Below are 23,377 nucleotides of genomic sequence, written 5' to 3'. Positions count from 1 at the left end.
GGGGGGGGGGGGGGGGGGGGGGGGGGGGGGGGGGGGGGGGGCTCTCCTGCGCGAGGCTTGTCATGCCGACCTCGACATAGTCTCAGCACGGGGCGGAGCAACCGCAGAAGGGAGGCGTGGCCCACAGCGGAACGGCGGGTGGAGGATCATGCCGGAGTTCTCGACAGTGTTGCCAAATAGCCCAGTCTGTGAGATGGGAACATCAAGAAAGTGCGCTTTGTCGACGTCACTCATCTCAGCAAGGCTGAACCATAGATGGCACTCTTGGACCACTAACGTGGACATCGCCTTCCCAAGGGACTGTGCCGTGACTTTCGTCACCCGGGGGTTCGGAACTCGGGTCGGTACTACTCTCGTGCATTCGTTTTAGTGCCTTGGCTTGGTGTACTTGCAGGATAGCCATGGCATGCAGGGCAGAGGCAGCTTGGCCCGCAGGACTGTAAGCTTTGGTTGTCCGATTCAGTGGTGGCAACAACACCCAAGGGGGGGCAGCCCCGCCGAATCTTCATCCTCAAGAGGACGACAGTCCATCCGTCCACAATCAGAAACTGTTCTTTTAGATGAAGTACCCAGGGGAATCTGAATTAACAGGGACGCCGCTGATTGTGCCGTAACACCACCCAGAACAACCTCTTCTTCCAGCAGCAGAGAGAATTCGCCTGGTGAATCTCGAACGGTGTTCATTCACTCGGCTCCGAAGCAAAATCTGATGATGTCTGATTATGATACCCATGTGCACGGGGAGTGGCTCAGCATGCAAAATCCACTAGCCAAATTTCATTGGTGTTTTCTCTTAATCAGAGAGGATTCAGGCTCCCAAGTAAAACCCCTAATGTCGAGTCACGACATAGCTCGACGTGACCAACATATAGGGAACCATTTGTACTGGATGAGGAGATGAGCTGAGATCCAACACCCTCCCAGTCAATGACTCAAAACGTTAACCCTCAAAGCAAAGGGTTAGGGTAAGGTGCACCAAGTATTTTTTTTGCAAATTGCAAATTTTAACATTTAAAAAATAAAGAAAAATTACTTTTTACAAATGTTCAAAAATGCACACCCTAGAACAGGGTTCCTCAAATCTTACCCTGGAGGTCCAATGCGCTGCAGAGTTTAGCTCCAACCCTGATCAAACTCAGCTACCTGTGATTTTCTAATGATCCTGAAGACATTGATTAGCATGCTCAGGTGTGTTTGATTAGGGTTAGAGCTAAACTCTGCAGGCAAGTGGATCTCGTGGGCCAGATTTGAGGATCCCTGCCCTAGAAAAACTAAAAAAATCCACAAGACTTTTATGAAGTATCTAAATTTTAAAATTGAAAAAGTTTAACATTCTCGTCATTTTGCAAATGCGTGTTATTCACATCAACATACATTTCATAATTTAATCAAATGGACTAAAATTACTGAATATAACATGATGAAACATTAACAAAAATGTAAAAGGTGTTTTCTTCAAAATACAAAAACTATGACTAGAACAAAAAGTGTGTAAAAATCACACTGATTGTCAAATAGACCTACATTATGGCACTAGTTTCCAAAAACCTTCCAGGCCAACAGGTGTCAGTATGAAGTCCAAAACCACTGTCAAAGTACCTAGTGCACCTTTTATGAAAAACTATTCTGGTACCAACAACACTAAAGCAGGCAATTCATTCTAATGCAGTAATGCACAATATCTGTAACATGGGCAAGCAGGGACAAACCGCACAGAGAGGCTAAAGGGTAAAGGTGTGCACTGAAATAACAAACAGCGCTAGAACATTCACACCCCCCAAACCCTTTGGTGCGATTGGGTAAAACGATACATGCTGCAAAGCCCTGAGTTCTCTTGCCAACTCACCAATGGCACAGCAGGAGCAAGCAACGAGCCAGATCAGTGCGCAGGGAGAGATTTATCAGAAACAAAGCACAGAGAGAGATGATATAAGAATGGGACAGATGATAAAGTCGAAAAAAAGCAGTATTACAGTAAGAGAGCAAGAATGGACAGAACACGAAATGAAATGAAAAAGGAGAAAAAGCACAGGGAGAATGCATTTTAGAAGCGCTGTCACATCTTCTCTGTATAATTTAAGAAGGTCAGCAGATACAGAAGTGCTCATGCAAGGCAAAAGTGTGCTGAGAAGCAAGCAAGCCTGAAAGATGCCTCACTGCATTCAAGAGAAACTAAAAAAAATACAGTTTTGTCAAATACATAAGTATTCATGTTTATTAAGAGTATAATTATCTGTTCAAAACACCTAGTTTGATATCTCACCTGATGCATCAAAGCCACCAGAGGGCGCTGCGGTAGCAGGGGCGCTGTCTGCCGCCACTGGTGTGGTGGATACCGGCACAGAGCCAAAGGCATCAAAAGCTGACTCCAGCAGTTCAGCTGGGGCCGAGGATGGCACTGGTGCTGGGGTTGGTGTAACTGTGAGGGCGACCGGTGAAATCAACCCTGCAGACATCAACAGATAAGGTGCCAAATCCACCACAAATCCATAGCACACTTTCAGATTCTTAACAGTTCTCAAATATCTAAACATTTTATTATGGTCCAGCATAAGAGCAATTCCAAAACATGGTGTTTCTGAACTAAATTACTGTTTAAATGTACATAAACATTTTTTTTTAACGTATTCTCGCTAAGGCTATCAATTCATAGCTTTCAGTCGTGTGACCGGCTCGAAGACCTGGAGGGCAAAACATCCATAGAACTGCAGCACAAGCCTGTCAATTTTCCATCTGTTTCCCAGCCGTAAATATTTAGATCACCTCAAAAGAATAAAACAAAGGTATGTATGAACAAAATGCAAGTTTTAGCATTAAGCACCCATGGCAATATTTCTATCCTTAAACAGTGTGACAAAACATTTTAAAAACACTTAAAGTGCCTTAATACATTTAAAACAGTCATATTAATGATGCATAATTTACATAGGCAAGCAGATGAGGCCAGAATATGAATGCAATCCGCTTAATGGTTCAGTGTTTTCCTTATAATGGTTTTCTATGGGAAACCATTTAATGTGAAACTTTGCATATTGTGTTTATATTCTGGGTTCATCTGCTTGCCTGTACAAAATATACATCATCAATAAGGTGTTTACTGAATTTCGCCTTTTAATATCTGCGTTTTACTACATTACTACTTAATGCAATCTGTGTTAAAATAACTGTCAGTCAGTGGAGCAAAGCTTAGTTTTGCCCTCCAGGTGGGTGTTCCTAAAAGGGTGTGACGTCACGTGAAAACTATCAACAGGTTAAAATTGAAGCAGTGGGGTCCAAATTACTTTTTTGGTATTATTTTTGTATTATTTATATATTATAGTTTTTATTAATATTTTAAGTTAGTTTTTTTATTTTTAATGTTATTTTATGCTTTAGTAATTTTGTTATTTGCTTTTTTTCAAGTTTATCATTTTAAAAGTATTCCAATCATGACAACTCTCTGAAGATTTTAGCATGGTGATGGAAATGACAATGTTTATGTATTTTGTCTTGGCGGAATATATCTGCTAAGCTGCTGCTGAATTGCTGCTGCTGTTGGTTATTGCTGTAGTTGTAGATTAATGCTGATGCTTCAAGCAAGTACAGGAACTTGCTACTGCCAATGCATATGGCGATATGGTGCCGTGAGTATTTAAGACATACTGCTGCTGCACAAACAGCATATAAAATAACCCGTAGCAGATCTATACTGGTGGAGCTGGTGAAGGTGGAGGGTTTCAGAGAAACTCTTAAAGAGTGCAGCAGAATCTCAAGTGAATGCTAGCCAGCCATATAAATGCAAGACCGTAAGCTCATTGGCTGCATATGCAGCATGAAGCAATCAGCTTGTGCCAAGTCGTTTAACTCTCTGAATATCATCAGTTACGTTAACAACCCGTCAGCCTGCTCCATCTAGAGTTTCATGACTGAACTATACATTTCTATATAGCTTTAATTTGATTTTTAGTAGTACTTCAACTTCAAACTTATTTATTTTAAAAAGTTTTTCATCTAATATTTTATTTATTTATTTTCTAATATTTTATCTTTATTTCAATTACTGAAAATTATTATTATTATTAATTATGTTTAGTTAACAATCACTTTTCTAATTTAATACAAATTTCCATTACAAAGCAGCACAACAATTTGGGTTAAAACTTTAACTGAAAATGAGCATTCATTTCAATATGTTTCCTATTATTGGTATATATTTATCTCCTAGTTTTAGTTTCTAGAATAATATATATTTATATAAATATTACTATTGTTGCAGGGTTATTACACTTTTTCAAATAAAAATTCAAGATTCACTTTCAAGGTGCATTTTCCAGCTTTTCCAGCTAGGGCTGTCGCGATAACCGCAATATTGTAATACCGCGCTACTGACGAGCCAACCGCAGAGGAAGGAAAGCAACCGCAGAAACCACGGCAACTGCAGTGTTCACAGGTTTTTTTTTTTCATGAGGCTGTGGCCTTCTTGTTTTACAATTCATCACTGTGCACTGAATATTAATTAAATTAATAATGATACGAGTGTTACGAGTGTCATTTTCCCGCAAACTGTTTGTATCCTGGGTTTCGTTTACGGATCTGCTGTCTGGTGAGAGCTACGTTACAGTGTCTTCAGTCAAACCCACCCTGAAACTCCTGACAGAAGATATGCTTAAACCATCAAATGAGGATACCACATTAACATCGGACATAAAGCACAAAATGTGCATTGTTCTACAGGGGAAATATGAACCAGCTGCCTTACAAAAACTTTTGGAAAAGGCCTGTTTTTTAAGACCCTCGATATAGGGGCAATTATATCAATGACACGGAGACAAAATTCAACATCATCGAAGAGATGGTGGGAGAGGAGGACGAAGGGAGCGCTGCCAGTGCGTTAGTGGTTGGAGATGAAGGGCAAGTGGTGGTGCCACCTGCAGCAAAGAAAAAGACTCTTGGAGACCTGCTGAAGTCACGGACGACCTCTGCATCAGCGCCCATACCCAAGAGAGCACGAGCAGACAACGAGCTCACGCGCTACCTGCAGGAGGAGTGCATAGACTCCCAACGCGAATCCACTGTCCTGATGGTGCGATAATCGGTCTAGATTTCCGCTGCTGTCCAAAGTCGCGTGCAAATACATGTGTATTTGTGCAACGAGCACACCGTCGGAAAGTGTTTTCAGTGCCGCCGGGAATATTGTTACCCCCATGCGATCCTCCCTGAAACCACATACGGTTAATATGTTGGTTTTCCTAGCGCAAAACAAGGACATGATAACCCAGGTCTAAATCACATTCGTTAACGATTAAATAATATTTAGTTTATTCTCTGCATTTTCACTTAGGCCAACACTTTGTTTTCATGTGATACTTTAGAATTCTTTCGTTTTTCAAATTGGAATAAGGATTTTCTTATTGCTTGTTTTCATTTGATACTTCAGAATTGTTTTTATTTCTTTTGTTTTTTAAATTAGAAAAGGGATGTTCTTATTGCTGTTTGGCATTTAACAATAAACAAAAATGTTTTAAAACATGTCTCTCTGTCAGTTAAAAAGCAACAATATATGCTACATAATAACTCAACAATAGAGCTTTGTATGCAGTAAAATCAGGATAAATAAGGTTTGTAAAAAATAAAATAAATAAAAATACCGCGATCAAACCGCATATCGCACTATTGAGCCACCCATAATAACCAAATAATAAATATATATATATTTTAAAATAAAGGAACGAGTATAAAGAATTTTCATTTTCAATAAGTCTGTCTGCTGTTTTTGTTCAGAACAAAAAGCTAATGTGCCTTCATAAATTTAAAACATTTAGAGAGTAAGATGTGTGTGCTTTAAATTAAAATAATTCTTTACACTTTTGACACATCCCTTTTCTTTTTTTCTTAAAAATAGTTTAAAGGTTAAAATATGAGGTTCTGTCTGCCACTGGGTGGCACTTTTGGAACTGCATGAATACAGCGGTTTGCCCGGTAATGGATGTACAAAAAGCAGCGCTGGCTCACAAACGCTACTTTATCAGTCATTATACTGTATGTCGGTGAGATGAAATGATAATGCCATTGAAACCTCTCTCAAAGCAGTCGGTTCACTTCAGAGATGCATTAATATAAAAACACCCGCGCTGCGCTTTGACATGTTTATTTTATTATTTCACTTTATTCGCGACAGTCTTTAACATAGCTTAACTGACCATGGGCATTTTTGATTACCTTTTATACGGCTTGAAAGCGCAGACTCTCCCATAAAAAGCAGACTTTACATTATTCTAACCATAATTTGTGTTTGTCTTTTTTTTTTAAACCAACGCTGACTGAAGCAGCAACCTCCCGACATGTGTTTATCTCCCGCTCTGCTCCATCAGAGGCTGCGTTTACACTTGGCATTAACATGCGACCTGTATCCGGATGTTGTCCACATACACATTGAAAAGACAAGTGTAAACGTGCTTCCGTGATGTCGACCTGCGATGTGTGTATGTGGACAACATCCGGATACAAGTGTAAACGCAGCCCTCGACTACCTCTGGAGCAGGACACGCTGATCGGATAACATTCCGATCAGAAGCGCGTTTACACTTGTCTTTTCAATGTGTATGTGGACAACATCCGGATACAAGTGTAAACGCAGCCCTCGACTACCTCTGGAGCAGGACACGCTGATCGGATAACATTCCGATCAGAAGCGCGTTTACACTTGTCTTTTCAATGTGTATGTGGACAACATCCGGATACAAGTGTAAACGCAGCCCTCGACTACCTCTGGAGCAGGACACGCTGATCGGATAACATTCCGATCAGAAGCGCGTTTACACTTGTCTTTTCAATATGTATTTGGACAGCATTCGGATACAGGTCGCATGTTAATGCCAAGTTTAAATGCAGCCTAAACGCAATACAGCCATCGTGTCTGCATTCGCAGGTCGACATCACGCAAAACGCCGCCCCCTCTCCCCCGATCTGTCGGAAGATCAGTGCTAGTGAGACTCGTACATTTATTTTGATTTGTAAACTGTCCCGCGACTGAAAATAGTTTTCAAAAGAAAACCCACCACTTCAGATTGACTTTGCACCGCAGACTTATTTAAATATTGCGCGGGAAATACAGATCCGATCAGTTATCCAGATCGAGAAGTCAGCTGATGTTGCCAAGTGTAAACGTGCCGTGTCCTGATTGACTGATGATCCGATCTGCTTGATCAGATCACAGTGATCGCATGTTAATGCAAAGTGTAAACGCAGCCAGAGAGCGCCCGTCAATAAAGACAGACAGATCACACTAGCCAGTCACACACGTGAGTCAACTTTTTTCCAGTCTATGGTCGACGGTTTTCATTTTATGCAAAAAGCATATTTCAAGCAGTTTCAAGCACTTTATCCAAAATTCAAACCTTGAAAACTACGTTAAAATTCAAGCATTTTCAAGGATTTCAAGCACCCGTACAAACCCTGTTGTTGTTATTAGTATTATTTGGGTCAAATTATTGAACTACAATAACAACAACAACAATAATAATAATAACAACAAATGTTATAATAATAATAATTATTATTATTATTGTCATTATTAGGTGCAATTATACATTTTACAACAAAACATCAATAATTATAAGTAATTAGCTATTATTACTTTTTTTATTATTGTTATGGTAATTCACTTAATTATTCATTACTATTGTTCATTTGTTTATTAGGCATTAACTGTATTATATACATATATTGAACAGCTCTTCGTTAGTGCCACGTCTAACGTCTCTATTGTCCCGCGACTGAAAATAGTTTTCAAAAGAAAACCCACCACTTCAGATTGACTTTGCACCGCAGACTTATTTAAATATTGCGCGGGAAATACAGATCCGATCAGTTATCCAGATCGAGAAGTCAGCTGATGTTGCCAAGTGTAAACGTGCCGTGTCCTGATTGACTGATGATCCGATCTGCTTGATCAGATCACAGTGATCGCATGTTAATGCAAAGTGTAAACGCAGCCAGAGAGCGCCCGTCAATAAAGACAGACAGATCACACTAGCCAGTCACACACGTGAGTCAACTTTTTTCCAGTCTATGGTCGACGGTTTTCATTTTATGCAAAAAGCATATTTCAAGCAGTTTCAAGCACTTTATCCAAAATTCAAACCTTGAAAACTACATTAAAATTCAAGCATTTTCAAGGATTTCAAGCACCCGTACAAACCCTGTTGTTGTTATTAGTATTATTTGGGTCAAATTATTGAACTACAATAACAACAACAACAATAATAATAATAACAACAAATGTTATAATAATAATAATTATTATTATTATTATTGTCATTATTAGGTGCAATTATACATTTTACAACAAAACATCAATAATTATAAGTAATTAGCTATTATTACTTTTTTTATTATTGTTATGGTAATTCACTTAATTATTCATTACTATTGTTCATTTGTTTATTAGGCATTAACTGTATTATATACATATATTGAACAGCTCTTCGTTAGTGCCACGTCTAACGTCTCTATTTCATCATTAACAAAAAAAGAGCGTTTTCCTAATCAGGATATGTGACCTATACCTCCAAGAAGGTCACCTGATGGTGCTTCGGGAGCAGCGGACTGGGTCTCCCCAGTAGTGTCACCAAATGTGTCTTGTTCCAGAGACAGACATCCCACAGTGCAGCATGAAGGAGGAGAAGCATTAGTCAGCCTTAAAGCTGCATACACACTGAGAGAGGGGCAGATGGAGAGAGTGAGCTGAGATCATACAACAGGCAACATACTCCCACATCGCAACAAACACTGACACATGGATATGCGATCTTTGTGTCTTCCCACACTTAATGTACACATGACAGCACAGCAAGCATATACACTAAACTCAAACACACATCAAACAAATCTCTCTCTTCCCAAATTCATCATCATCTGCTCACTTAACAGACAAAACAAACTGCAGAAACTAGCCACAATAATTGAAAAACTGGGCTTTGAAACAGCTGGTGTATACTTACCACTTCATAAATTGAAATGTCTACGCTAACAAAATGAACTTTAACAAGTTCAGCACAAATGAACAAGCTCAAACATTGTGCAGTCAGAAGCAAAAACCTGATCATAATTCACTGGGTTACACCACAGTGAAAACCCTGGAATGTGACATACATTATCTCTATATTGATCTTTAGAATTGGTGTTTTGTATGAGCGAGTTTAGACACACCAAGGAGGTCCAGCACAGGTCTAGGTTCGGCTTTAGGAGGAGAGACAGGAGCAGCTGGAGCAGCAGGTGTAGGAGCCACTGGAGCAACAAATGAATCTAAATGGACGAGAGCAAATGGGGTGATTTTGACATCTCTAAATAAAATATAGCTAATACTAGCAGTTTGGGATGTAACTGTAATGCAAGTAAAAGTGCATTGGAGGAACAAACAAAAATACAATACTAAACCAAATAAAGCAATCGTTCACTCAAACATAAATGACTATCTGTCTTCTGCATGAATGGCAAATGGAAGCGAAAACACCATAAAACTATCATAAAAGTGACTCATATACTGTAACTCATTAACTATATTTTCAAGTCTTAAGTGATTTAATAGCTTTGTGTGAAAAACAGACTGAAATTTAAGTTTTTAATCTTCCTTTTACCCGCTGTGATCAAATCATTTACTCAGCAAGCTGAATTTGATCAAATTACTCACTGAAAAGACTCAAAAGAAAAAAATTACTCATTTACTAAGTGAACAAAGTTTCAGAAAATTAATGCTTAAAAAATGCTGTCAAAAATCATGGAAAATAGTCTCCAAAATGTTTCCTTTTGTGTTATACAGAAGAAATTGAGTAATACGGTTTTAAACAACATGAGGGTAAATGCCAAAATATTCAAACTATTCCTTAAAGCATCATAATAATAGTAATAATTCATAGAATATACTGAGCCATATATAAATATTTATATACTGTATATATAATATTAATATATAAATATTTAATGATATTATTCAATTCTTTAATTTCAAATTTTGTAATTTAACACAAATATTCATTACAAATTAAATTATTAGCATAACAATCTAGCTTAAAAGTTGACCTGAAAAATGAATAAATATTAATAGAAAAATGATCAGTATTATTATTGAATAATATGATATATTTAGTATTAATAATAATAATTTGATTAATTATTAATTAACATTATTTATTTATTCATTATTAATGATAATATAATAATTCATGGTAAAAGACAAAACATGCTCCATTTAGAGAGACAAGCAAACTCACCAGACAAGAGGTCACCAGTCACACTGGCCTCAGGCAAAGGTGAGGGCCCGCGTGAGACAGCGGGAAGATCTTTCACACCAAAGCAAAGCAAAAAGAGGAAGTGGAGGAGGAAACGTAAGAGAAGAGAAATCAATAAGGAGCAGAAGCATAGAAAGGACACAAAGTTGTGCTTTTGAGGGTGCAAACATGCACAAGTCCACGTTCCACTATGAGGACAAACCAAGACGGAGTGGGCCAAAAAACAGATGAGAAAGAAGAAAGATGAGACTAGAAAAGACAAGACGTTCAACAGAACTATGGGAATCAACTCCTGTACCTGCACCAAAAAGGTCTACACTAGGAGTGGTTGCTTTGGGCTCTGTGGAGGAGCTTTGCTCAGGCATAGAATCAAACATATCTATAAACAAGGACACACATATGCGTTATGCTTTTAGTCAGTGCATATTAAGACAGCTTCAAGTGAGAGAGAGGAAACACCATTTAGATTTTAAAACACCTTTTTTGCTTGCTTTTTTCCATAATCACACTGAACAAGTAGCACAAGAGACTACTCAGTCAAGTCTTCAAATGTCAATGCAAACCAAAGCATTCAGATTTGGTCAAAAACACCAGAAAATTATTGCAGGACAAATGTGGTCACTGCAAATCCTGGATTTTGACAGATTGCAGTGCAATTTTAGAGGCCAAATGTGAATCAGTGACATTGACCACCCCTCTTTATTTGCAAATATAGTATTATTTTACATTGTTATACAATAGCAATATTTACAATTATAGCTATTATTTTACAAATATTTTAAATATGTACAATACCGTTCAAAATTTTGGGTTTTATATATATATATATATAGTATAATATAAATGTATATAACAGCCTATTATGCTCAAGGCTGCATTTGTGAAATATTATTACAGTTTAAAATAACGATGTTCTATTTTTAAATATTTTAAAATGTAGTTTATTCCTGTGATGTCGAATCTTGATTTTTAGCAGCCATTACTTCAGTCTTCAGTGTCACATGATCCTTCAGAAATCATTGTAAAATGATTTTAGTGCTCAAGAAACATTTCTTATTATCAATGTTTGAGGAAATTGATTTGTGATTTTTTCAGGATACTTTGATTAGTAGAAAGAGACATTTATTTGAAATACACATTTTTTGCAACTTTATTGTCACTTTTGATCAAGTTAATGCTTTCATGCTGAATATTAATTTCTTTAAAAAAAAATTGAACGGAAGTGTACAATTATATTTATATTTACAATTACAGTAATTTGACAGTATTATTGTACAATTACAATATATATATATATATATAACGTCAAGAATATTCTTCAGCGCTGAAAAGGTGGTAAAGGCCATGATTCACAATCCAGAATGACCAAAACATAAAATATAAATCTAAATGAGAGGAATCAAACAAAAGAGAATCTTAATAATGTTGGGGAACTAGCTTAGCAAGTTAATATTGTCATAATGCAGCGTAAAGCAAGACAGAGGCAGAATTCCAGCAGAGACATTACCACTAAAGAGGTCTAGTGTTGGCGGGGCCGCAGACTCAGCTGTAGCGGATGTGGTTGTGGTAGTGGCGGCGATGGTAGTGGCAGTAGCGGTGGGAGGAGAAGGGGTAGCTGGGGCCACTGTTGGCGAGATGCTCGGCTCGGCACTGGTAGGAGACGCTGCGGTAGCGACACTCTCTACCGGCTTCATGGCAAAGAGGTCCAGCTCTGGGGCAATGCTTGCACTCCCCTCGGATGGAGCCCAGGGGTCTTTATTGGGAAGGGTTGGGGATGAAAATGGAATGGGGAAGGTTTGTTAAATAACAAAAACGGCAAACTAAAAAAGAAAAGCTCATAACTTCAGGAACACTGAAGTCACAGAGAGAGAGGATGGATTTTACCTTCAAAAGCACACTTTAAGACACGATTAACCTTAGTACTGCAATCCCCATTAAAAATATCCTAGAAAAAAACCCAATGTAGTTTTCATTCTGTTTTGTATAATCATACATACCTCAGGATGCTTGCTGTCTATAGAGAAACCATTAATAATAAAACAAGAAAATACAGTCTGGATTCCATAGGTTGCAGATTTTTAAGTCCTAGTAGCAATGTGGAAGCAGAGCTAAGTTAATGTTCCAGTAAAAGGACTTATAAAAGGTAAAAGTAAGCCTTTTCATGTTATATGGCACAGTAGTTGCATTATGTAAATACAACCACTAAGCTTCTGCTCTTCAGACTTCATAAAAATAAAAGCTAAGGTTGTTAGAATGAATCACTGATACTGAAAATAAACACCGGAAGGGAAATTATACAATTAATGTGAGCAGCTGAATTATTAGAAGGTTAACATAGCAGAAAGTAAAGGCAAAAATCATTTTCTTGAAAATATTTTGTCCTGTTTTCAAGTAAAGCATCTAAACATCCTTAAAACAAAATAAATTTACTTGAGAAGCAACTCATCTTCAGAAAATATATCTTGAAATAATTTATATATATATATATAGTGGCGAGTATCCCGAGTCCAGATTAGCGTCGCCCTGGAAACGCCTCGGCCACACTGATCACCGACGCACAACACCTGTGCGCGATGAGTGGCGCACCTGGAGCTCGTTCCCGCTTGCCTTAAAAGCCAGGAGACGAGACACCAGCGGGAAGGCACCCCAGAGCTGAGACGGGCACCGAGCACCATTCCTCAGCGCACGTGTGATCAGTGTGTGGGCAATAAATCACCCTCCGGGGCTCTTTCGATCAGTACCGAGTCTGTGTTCTCATTCACCCCGCGACAATATATATATTCCAAAATACATGCTATAAGGTAAGAAAAATACACAAGATATAATTTCAGAAAAGTTGTAATCAACAGTGTTGCCTTTTATGTTTTAAGGATGTATACATCTTTTTCATGTAAAACAAGACAAAAAATAGAGAATAAAAATTTTTGCACTGTAAGGACAGAAATTACCAATTGTGCCTGCAGAGAACAGTGTATGTGCCTAGGCAGCTCATGGACAAAATTATTTTGCTGTAACGTGTGGGAAAAAGCTGGGTTTAATAACTCAAGCAATGCGAACAAAACTGCATGCACTCTCGCTCACACACACACAGATTGCTGACCATAGCGGTTGTTGGATTTCCATTCAAGCACGCACCCATACACACAAACCTTTCATAACCATTCATAAATACACAGGCACACACAAATAAAAAGCAGGGTGGATCTTGTGAATGGATGAGCACCCACCAGATCCGGCACATGCATCGGCAGCAGCTGCAGGGGCCACACCCTCGCTCGGACCATCGCCTGGGGAGGGCGCAAACGCGTCTGGCCAGAACCAGACCAACAAAACCCAACAGAGAAAAAGAAAGGGGATGAAGAGGTGATAGAGAGAGAACGATTACAAGTGAACAGAAACACTCTATACGACCCAAATGGTGGTAAAATATACCAGTGTGGGCTGTATACAGTTGAATTCAGTGTGTCCACACACACACACACTGAGGGAAATGAGTCAGGCTGCGTGAAACATCCTGTCAATGCCGTCAGGACCAACAAGTGAGTAAAAGAAAGTGTTTGGCTTTGACAGCATGGTTTCTGTTAGCTAAAGCCGAGGCAGTGATGAACATTGTGGCATATAATATTACAAACCCCATGGAGACCTGCACATCCAGGTATGAATTAATTCATTTATTAGCTGAGAAAACAAAAAACAGCTTGGGGTTGTTTAACTGCTGGTTGATTTAATTAGAGGAATATTAAATCAACAGACTGCACAGCTTTGTACGAAATGAGCCAACATCCTATATAACACAGAATTATTCTGCATTTGAAAGAAATGCATTAATTCTGCATAATACTTATGCATGTAATTTAGTGTCTTATTCAAGCAGTTTCACATTCAAGTGTCAAGGTTAAAAATTATAGATTTGAATGGAAAACAAATTGTGGATGATTTATTCAGTGACCTGTGTCTGTAATGTTGTGTGAAATGATTAGACATTACCAGCAGAGTTTATTATAGTTAACTAAAACTAAAAAGAAATATATGTTCAAATAAAATATATTTAAAAAAATAAAATTTTATTTTCATGTATATTTTATTTTAAGTAACATATACAGTATGTTTCTTAAATTAAAATATATTAAAAATGTTGAACTTATTTTATTTTCAGCATTTCTCATGTTCATGTAGTTTAACTTCATGTACTAAAATAACAAACAAAAATTTGTAAAAACTATATAGACATTTTTAAAAAATTATAATAAAAACTTGGAAATGGAATGGAAAATGTAAAGAATTTAAAAAAAACATTTAATACATTATAATAGTATCTCATTTTAAATTGCATTTAAAAAATATATTTACAATTTTAATTCCATGCTCAATGTGTAATTAATTGGTTTTCTCCAAACAAAACATAAATGTTATATTTATATATTTATCCTGGCAGAGTGAAACTTGAACTGGCCTGGGTTTAAACATTTACAAGGCATCAAATTTGAGACACTTGTCTGCCATTGACCTTGTATAATCAAAGCTGAAATGTCTGCTGTAGGCGACATAATTACTGAAAAACATCCATGCTAGCAAGCTAATCTCAAGTGAGCTAATCCTTAGCTTTATCAGTAGTTTGCTTCATAAAAAATTAATCAACTCAGCTGTAAGGAAGGATTAATAATATGTCTGTTCTTTTCTCTTTTGGGTTAAACCTTTCTGCTTATACTGTTGTCAAAAGCTTCTGGTAAATGAATAAATATATAATGGTCTACTGAACTGATTAGCTTTTACCTACATGATAGTGACTTCAGGCCACTCAGGGCCGGAGTGGGACTCATTTTCAGCCCTGGAGTTTCATGCCTTAGACCGGCCCACTTTGCTTTTTTGTTTTTTTTACTGGCCTTTTCAGTGCCGCCTTTGCGCTTTCTATTATGCATTTTTTATCTATTATTTTTTGCTAGCATATCTCTAACAATACTTTTTTTTTTAGCAAGATTCCGCTGTCAGGGGAGTCAAAAGATAATTACGTCATCATTGCCAATTAACATAAGAAATTGAAAATAAGGGACAATTGTGATTCTTTATTTTATTCTTTAAGAAAATAGTGTTTATTCTTGTAGAAAATAAGTGTTTATTCTTGTAGAAAATAAGGGATGTTCCAAATATTTGTACTGTACCATAATGTAGGCCTAAGTCTGCCTGCAGTTAAAAAGTTCTCAGAAATAATCACAATTGTTTTGCTTACCATATTTATGTACAATTATTCTAAAAAGAATTTTAAATGTCATACAAAAAATGTCATCGGCCTGAGTAAATTGTACCATTATAGAATTGTGACTTCACACGTGTAATTGAGGAGGTGAAAATACTGTGAAATTACAAATGGCATGAAATTTGAAAATCTAACAACTGAAGGTCTACAGACGTTTCGTCAGTCAATCAAGCATTTTTTTTAAACAATAGCACTTAAAAGTTTTGATCTGAAATATTATTGCAACTATAGCCTTTGAATGAAAATGCATATTTTTCAATTAAAGAAAACTTAGAATGTGGGCTGCTTCTGGTGCTTGGATTTTTACTTCAATAATGAGGAAGTTTAAGAATAGCCTATGCAAGAAGAATTTTTTATGCAAGAAGAATTTTTTTTTTAATGCATTTTTTTCCCTTTCTATTTAACAGCATTAACTTACAATGAAAGACGTCTTCCCTCAGGTAGAATAAATGTTTTCCTGCCGTGCTGGATGTTGGGCTCATGATCAATAAGTTGTTTGCATTCGCCCAAACTGGTTTTGTAAAATAAAAAAGCGGACGGTGAAGGGTGCAGTTAGCGCGAGTCCCGCTGGCTGTAAAGCGGGAGCAGCCGGCAGAGAATTCCGCTTGGTTTTAAAGCCTTCCTCAAAAGCCTATGTTCACAAATAAAACAACGATTTGCACAAAAATAATGATTATTAATCACAGTCTATTTTAGTTATCAACTGAGAATTTGTTACTGATATGATGTGGTGAAAATAATAATATGGCCTGCGAGAAAAATAAAAAGAGTGGGGCTGCTATGAATGCAGGCAACCTAGAAACAGCATAGTTTAACCCAGTGGCATGACAACACCGGCCCTCGCGGCCAAAAAAAAAAAAACCGGCCCACCAGGAATCCTGCCGGTGCTCCCGATTAGCCAATCCGGGCCTGAGGCCACTTATTGGAGAAGCCATGAAAGAAAGGGTAATTTAAGCTTGCCAATATGGCAAATTGTGTTTACTTGTATATCAGATTGACAAGTTACTGTACCTGATGTGACAGCTAAGTGACTTCAAATAGTACCATTATAAATACATGTACACAAACCGACCAAACTGACCGCTAAACATCCCATTAACTCCCATTCTTCCCTGATAGTTAGGCCTGGAGATGACCTGACTGACCTCCAAACAGGTCCATGTCTGAGATGGTGGCAGGCACTGGCAGTGAGGCAGCGGCCGGGGTAGCGATGGCGTCAGCTGCAGGTTCGGTAGCAGAGGCTGCAGCCTCAGAGAGGGGTGCTTCAGAGCTAGCGGCAGCAGCGGCAGGAGCAGCCAGAGAGTCTGGAACCCCACCACAGCCAAGCCACAACCAAACCACAGCATTCACAAAGACAGAGGAGGAGGAGAGAGAGACAAGGAAGGGTAGAGGTGTAGACAGGATGAAAGAAAGCTCAGAGTTTTTTTGTAGAGAGATTTTAGCAAAATGACTTCATAAAGCTACAGCTGGATCAGAAGTGTGAAGATTCGGACAGTGAACGGACAGTTTGTTCAGAAAGTTCCTTGTAGACAAGACGCAAAAGTGTCATGCCCATTGAAATTTTGAAATGATTTTCAAAAAAGAAGAAGTTTTATGATAAAATAAAAAAAATAAAAAATATATTGCAGGTTAAAAATGTTTTGGGCAGAACCTGGATGTATTTGCAACCTGATAATCATTTTTACTCACCCTCACCAAGCAGATCTGAACCATTGCCAAAAAAGAGGATTGAGAAAGAAAAGAAGAAGAGCATGTTAGATTAAAACAGATGTTTGACCTGTTCCTGGATCAGCTGATTTCTACAGTACTTGGAGAATTTTTCTTTCTAAAGAAGCTGCAGCTTACAACTGGGACTTGACAAGCTTGGGCAGAGATGAGGAACATTTCCCATTAGTCTGTCATTATAACTCATTAGAGTGCCCACTCAATATATATTCCCCTAATTGGCCTAATTTGGGTAGAAAATGTTATCTGCATTTTAGCTCAATGGATTAACTAGTATATAATGGTGATATGAATCATAAACGCACGGATAACAACCTAAACCTCCAGCTTTTTACTCTCTATAACAATAAATGCTGGGATTTTTTACACGCTTTTAACCTGAAATTAGAGATGTTCATTTCGGTTATTTTTCCTCACCGACAACCGATGCTCGTTAACCGATTGTTAACCGTTAACCGACAAGATTATTTTAAATTAGAATTTAATTAAATTAAAAAGGATAAGTATCTGTGACCAGTTAAAAAATACCAACATTTGTTTTCCGGGGATTAATTTTACATGCGCAAAAAGCAGCAAACAACAGAACATGAGGATTCACATATGGTCTTCATATCACATCACGCACCTGCAACGCTTCTGCGAGCGGAGAAAAACATAACAAAAATTAAAGAAAATCTCTGCAACAAGTAGCCTAGTATGCAGAGTTTCAGTTCATTTTTGTGCGGCGCGAAAGGAAACAGACGACAGAAAGCGGCATCCTATTTTCTTTAGGCTTATTTTACAAAAGCACAAAGATTTTTTTTATTGTGATTGTACACAAATAAAGGCAAATCTTTTACAATTTCCGATTATCTTTAGGACTAAAAGGAGTAGTTGCTTCCACTGTTAGATGGAAGAAATTCAAGTGATTGCGCCAGCCGCGCTTGTGCACACACAGTTAAGCATTGCTACCTTGACAATGCAGCCTGTTCATTATCATAATAAAATACAGTCAGTCAAACATATGGAAAAAAAAACTATGTAGTAAAATCTGTGCCGTTAAGTGTCATAACCGCACCGCCGTGATGTTATGCAAAACATTTTGTTTTACGTGGATATTGGAATGCGAGTGAAGTAGGCTACATAATAAATAATAATAATTTGCCATTCAAATACATCGCGAATATGGAGACATTTGATTTTGTGAGGAATGAGAGATCCAACGTTGGTTTCAGTTTCGTTTTAGCCAAAATGAATTAGTTTTGGCTTGTCGTTTATATTGCTATAGCTTCTTAGATTTTTAATTCTTGTTCTTTGCTAAATACTGTTAATTGAAAGGATTTGTTGTGGAGTGAGGGGAACTAAAATAGCCTAGCTATGTTTACAGTGTTTATTATAATGCTTGTAATTAGGCGGCATTAAGCCCATTTCTGAATGAAACAATAAAATGCGACTTATGTTTTTTCCCCCTAAAAAACAATTTTTTTAACCATGCAGCAAACCTTTTTCAATATTTTGATAAATTACTGAAAAAATAAATAATAAAATGACTTTTTAAACCGTTTAAACTGATTGTATTAATCAGTCAAAATTCTTACGGTCGGTTAACCGGTTAAAATGAACATCCCTAACCTGAAATGTGATCACTTGAGCTGACCTAGCAAAACAATATTAAAGAATGTAATAAAACAACCCAAAAAACACTCTACAACACAAACTAAATGACACCAGCTCACCTCCCCATGATGCTGTGGGAGCCGCTGAAGCCCCTGAAGTTGGAGCCAACAGATCAAAATCCACTAGATCATTAAAGCCGCTGCTGTAGAGAGAAAAAGACAACAGAGTGATGCTTCTACAGCAAGGACATTTCAAGGATGCTTTCTCTCACACCCCCCGTAAGGTTGGCCAGGGTGGGGGCACTGGTCTGCTCATTTCTAACAATTGGAAATACTCAACCCACTCTCCCCTATGCAATTATAACTCATTTGAATCTCATGCGATTTCTGTAACAGCTCCAATAAAACTCCAGGTTGTGGTAATTTACCGCCCTCCTGGGCAAATTCTAACCAACTTCCTAGAGGAGCTGGATGGGCTGCTGTCCTCATTCCTGGAGGACGGCAGTCCACTTTTAGTCTTTGGCGACTTCAACATTCATCTGGACAAGCCTTATGCTACAGACTTCCATTCGCTCCTTGCTTCATTTGATCTCAAACGACTTACCACTACAAGCACGCACAAATCAGGCAACCAACTTGACTTAAATTTTCTCACTCTATTGTATTGCAGACAACATTTTGGTAAAACCCCTTCATATCTCTGACCATTTCTTCATTACTTTTGAAATACATTTTGCTACCTGTGTGCCACCTACCCCTATACGTAGATCAACAGCGCTCCAGACACACGTAATCTCTTCAAAACATTAAATTCTCTCCTCTGTCCCCCTCCACCATTTCTATAATAGCTAATGATTTCGCCACATTTTTCAGAGACAAAACTAGAACAATCAGTAGTCAATTCTCAGCCCCACACACAGGACTTCAAACCAACCACATCCTCTGCTAAAACTCCCATCTTCTCCTTCAGTCCCCTCACTGAGGCAGAATTTTCAAAACCTCTCCTCTCCAGCCATCCTACAACATGCCCTCTAGACCCAATCCCCTCACACCTTCTCCAAGCAATCTCTCCTACACTTTTACCAGCACTCACACACATCATCAACACATCTCTCCTCACAGGCACCTTCCCCACTGTATTCAAGCAGGCTCGGGTAACCCCACTGCACAGGCTCAGCACCCGCCTACTTCCACTCACTACTACGAATCTACATCCCCTCCAGAAGTCTGAGATCCGCTAGTGAGCGACCCCTTGTGGTACCATCACAGAGAGGCTAAAAATCACTTTCCAGAACATTCTCGTTCACCATTCCTGGTTGTGTGGAATGGTCTTTCCACCCCTATCCGGAATGCAGGAACCCTGACAATTTTCAAGCGATGCATGCATCCTATTTTTCTCATCTAAAATGGAACCACCACTCTTGAATGTCACTCAGTTAAATACTCCATTAGAGAGAAATTTGCTGAAATTCCCAAAACTGTAAGACGTCTTTAAATAGTTTCTATGCAAATTGTTTTTTTTCGACACATTACATCTTATAGGTCTTAATGATTGTGGAAACTCTATTCTTGGCGATTCTTCAGCATTACTGATATGCAAATGTGACAGCAGCTTGAGTTCTCGTCTCAGACAGCAAGCATCGCTGCTACTCTGATCATGATTCTTCAGTCGCATCCAAGTTCACTCTAAAATGAGATTTTGTGTGCAATTTATTTGATGAGTGCTAATGAGGATTGACTTTTGCTCTCTCCTGAGCTGCATGAATCTCCAAAGTGGAAAGCTCCACACGCTACTCACACTCTCAGCCTGTGTGATCAATCTGCACCGCTGAAATAAGAAGACAGGTACAGAATCTGTCAATCAGCCTGAAGGGACCGGACAGAAGGGATCCATGGAACACGTCCCATCTGACAAATGCCCCATCATGAGAGATAAATGACCTTGTATATGTAGCACATGGATGTCTGTGACTGGCCCAATGGCCAGGGAAAGGTAACAATCTCTCAATTTTGCTAAAACAGCTGGGATTAGAGGGCTACGACACATGCAAAACATATTAAAACAACACCACAACACAGACATGCACTGTTAGTACTGACGTGGAGAGTGTTGGCATCATGAAAAAGGTGGAAAATCCTGTTTTAAAAAACCTACCTGTGTAAGTTCAGGAATGTCGTTTTTGTCAATTCCCACTTGCTGTTGAAAGACAAGGTAAGAATATATGGTATATCCTTTGAACCACAAATGCAATTTTCAGTGAACATTTTATAATTAAAGCAAAGATATAAAATACATCTCTTACCTCAGCAATTTTGAGGAACTCTGAGACTCTGGTCATTCGTGTCAAAAATCTTTTATAGATTTCCAGTGCGTCTTTGCATTGTCCTTTCTTCATCTGGAAAAATTTCTCTAAAAATGAACAAGGAAATCATAGCAAATCTATAGTTGTGCCAAATCTTGCAGATGTCAAACCACCATCTTTGAAATCTCAAAACTTCTCGAGACTTGCCTAAGAGATTAATGATGCCATCATTGTAGCAGGCGTACAACTTGATCAGATCCTTAAAAAGCAACAGGAAGGCAGCGTTGATCACCCCATTGACAAGATCTTTTGGATAAACCTGAAACAACAAAGCAAGAGAATGAGAGGCAAGTCAAAGAAACTAATGTTTCTATGAGCTGTAAATATATTTATTCACCAGCTGTCAAAATTAACTAGCTACCTTACAGCACAAAAGCTTTACTGAACAAAGTTCAGATTCTGTTGTTTTTCAAATTCTGAAAACATCATTTAAATGTCAGTATGTGACAGATTTGTATCTTGCAAGAGTGTATCCTAACTAGTCATGATGCTAGTCAAGTTTGAACCCTGTATAAAAGCATCAGGTGTTAATACAGCCTGTGATAGTGACAGGAAGCAGACTCACATCAAACTCCAGCAGCGCATCGATCTGACTCTGCAGCGTGGGCATGCCTTTCAAGAGCTTGTCTGTAGACATTGTTCTCATCACACCATCGGCACTGAGTAAGACACACATTCACATGGCATTCATTTCAAATAATATATGCAAGTGAACATAATCCAAAGAAGAATAACAATTCTTGGGTTTTTATCTAACATAAATGTTACAAGCATGTGCTCAGCATATTATCGCATATAGAAAGATGAAATAAAAATGCTTCTGGGAATTTTACATCTCATGATAAATACTTTTAAACCTTAATTTGTTACACTGTAGGACCATTTAAAATAATCTAGTGAAAATTGTGAAAAATGTAAAGGAAACCGTGATGGAAGCATGTACACTGAGTAAGACACACATTCACATGGCATTCATTTCAAATAATATATGCAAGTGAACATAATCCAAAGAAGAATAACAATTCTTGGGTTTTTATCTAACATAAATGTTACAAGCATGTGCTCAGCATATTATCGCATATAGAAAGATGAAATAAAATGCTTCTGGGAATTTTACATCTCATGATAAATACTTTTAAACCTTAATTTGTTACACTGTAGGACCATTTAAAATAATCTAGTGAAAATTGTGAAAAATGTAAAGGAAACAGTGATGGAAGCATGTCGAATGTCGCATCTGTTTGCTTTTCAATTTGAAATCTTAATTAATAAAGTTCTTCAACATGTTTGATATTAACTACCTATATACTGTATAATAACTTAGCAGAAATAAATTATTCTGCCAAATATGTTGGAGCCATTTTGGAGAGTATCACATGCGTAAACAAAGTATGCAACTTATGTATGTGGATATGTTGTTTACGTTGTTCACGCTGTTCACACTGTTTACGCTTTGATCTGAACGTAAACAACATATCTGCATACATTTGTTGTTTATTCTCTCCAAAATGGCACCAGGGTGACGCGGAGGAGACAATTCTGTCTATGGGAGGGTCAGAGAGCTCTTGGAATTCATCAAAAATATCTTAATTTGTATTCCGAAGATGAACGAAGGTCTTACAGGTTTGGAACGACATGAGGGTGAGTAGTTAATGACAGAATTTTCATTTTTGGGTGAACAATCCCTTTAAGGCCCATTAACACCAAGAATGATAACTGTAAAGATATCGAGAACTAATGAGAACTATAACGACAACTATTTTAGCGTCCATACCAATGCATGACCACGTTCTGTTTATTATAAGCGCATGCTGCAGTTCTGCCACTTAAATGCTTAAGCTCTTTAAAGCAGGATGGATTCTGATTGCCTGTTAATATTTTTTTCCTTACCACTACATTCTGAAAGTAATTCTAACGACATCTTTCCATCTTATCATCACAGTTGCGGTGTGGACTCTGACTAAGTTCATGGCTAACAGAACAGTAGAGTGACAGAGTTGTTAGCCATGAACTGTCATGTTCAGGTTGTCTAAATCAGCCAATTTATGTGTTGTAGCTCCTTCATTATGCATGCAATGAGACCTTGGTTGCAAACCAAGTAATGGGGAGTAATGCCCCATTTTACTTAAAGGGATAGTTCACCCAAAAATGAAAATTACCCATGATTTACTC

The 23,377-nt window shown here is 37.9% G+C and overlaps 1 protein-coding gene across 1 annotated transcript in view; it reads right to left on the bottom strand.

Annotated features, from left to right (window-relative positions):
- The window catches only part of LOC107587852 (clathrin coat assembly protein AP180-like), a 58,547-nt gene that overhangs the window by 10,680 nt on the left and 24,490 nt on the right, over positions 1–23,377 (bottom strand). Inside the window, exons 5-18 of the mRNA XM_016275816.1 lie at positions 21,771–21,864; positions 21,353–21,464; positions 21,146–21,252; positions 20,998–21,039; positions 18,963–19,107; positions 17,212–17,226; positions 16,668–16,826; positions 13,496–13,576; positions 11,776–12,021; positions 10,567–10,647; positions 10,251–10,319; positions 9,190–9,285; positions 8,547–8,618; positions 2,264–2,446 (exon numbers count right to left, since the gene is read on the bottom strand). Coding sequence (XP_016131302.1) covers positions 2,264–2,446; positions 8,547–8,618; positions 9,190–9,285; positions 10,251–10,319; positions 10,567–10,647; positions 11,776–12,021; positions 13,496–13,576; positions 16,668–16,826; positions 17,212–17,226; positions 18,963–19,107; positions 20,998–21,039; positions 21,146–21,252; positions 21,353–21,464; positions 21,771–21,864 — 1,502 coding nt within the window. The remainder of the gene's footprint in view (positions 1–2,263; positions 2,447–8,546; positions 8,619–9,189; positions 9,286–10,250; positions 10,320–10,566; positions 10,648–11,775; positions 12,022–13,495; positions 13,577–16,667; positions 16,827–17,211; positions 17,227–18,962; positions 19,108–20,997; positions 21,040–21,145; positions 21,253–21,352; positions 21,465–21,770; positions 21,865–23,377) is intronic.

This window comes from Sinocyclocheilus grahami, unplaced genomic scaffold, assembly GCF_001515645.1.
Source record: "Sinocyclocheilus grahami isolate Dianchi unplaced genomic scaffold, SAMN03320097.WGS_v1.1 scaffold96.1, whole genome shotgun sequence".
Classification (NCBI taxonomy): Eukaryota; Metazoa; Chordata; class Actinopteri; order Cypriniformes; family Cyprinidae; genus Sinocyclocheilus; species Sinocyclocheilus grahami.
Note: the sequence above shows the minus strand (reverse complement) of the source record. Positions and strands in the feature narration are given on the sequence as shown.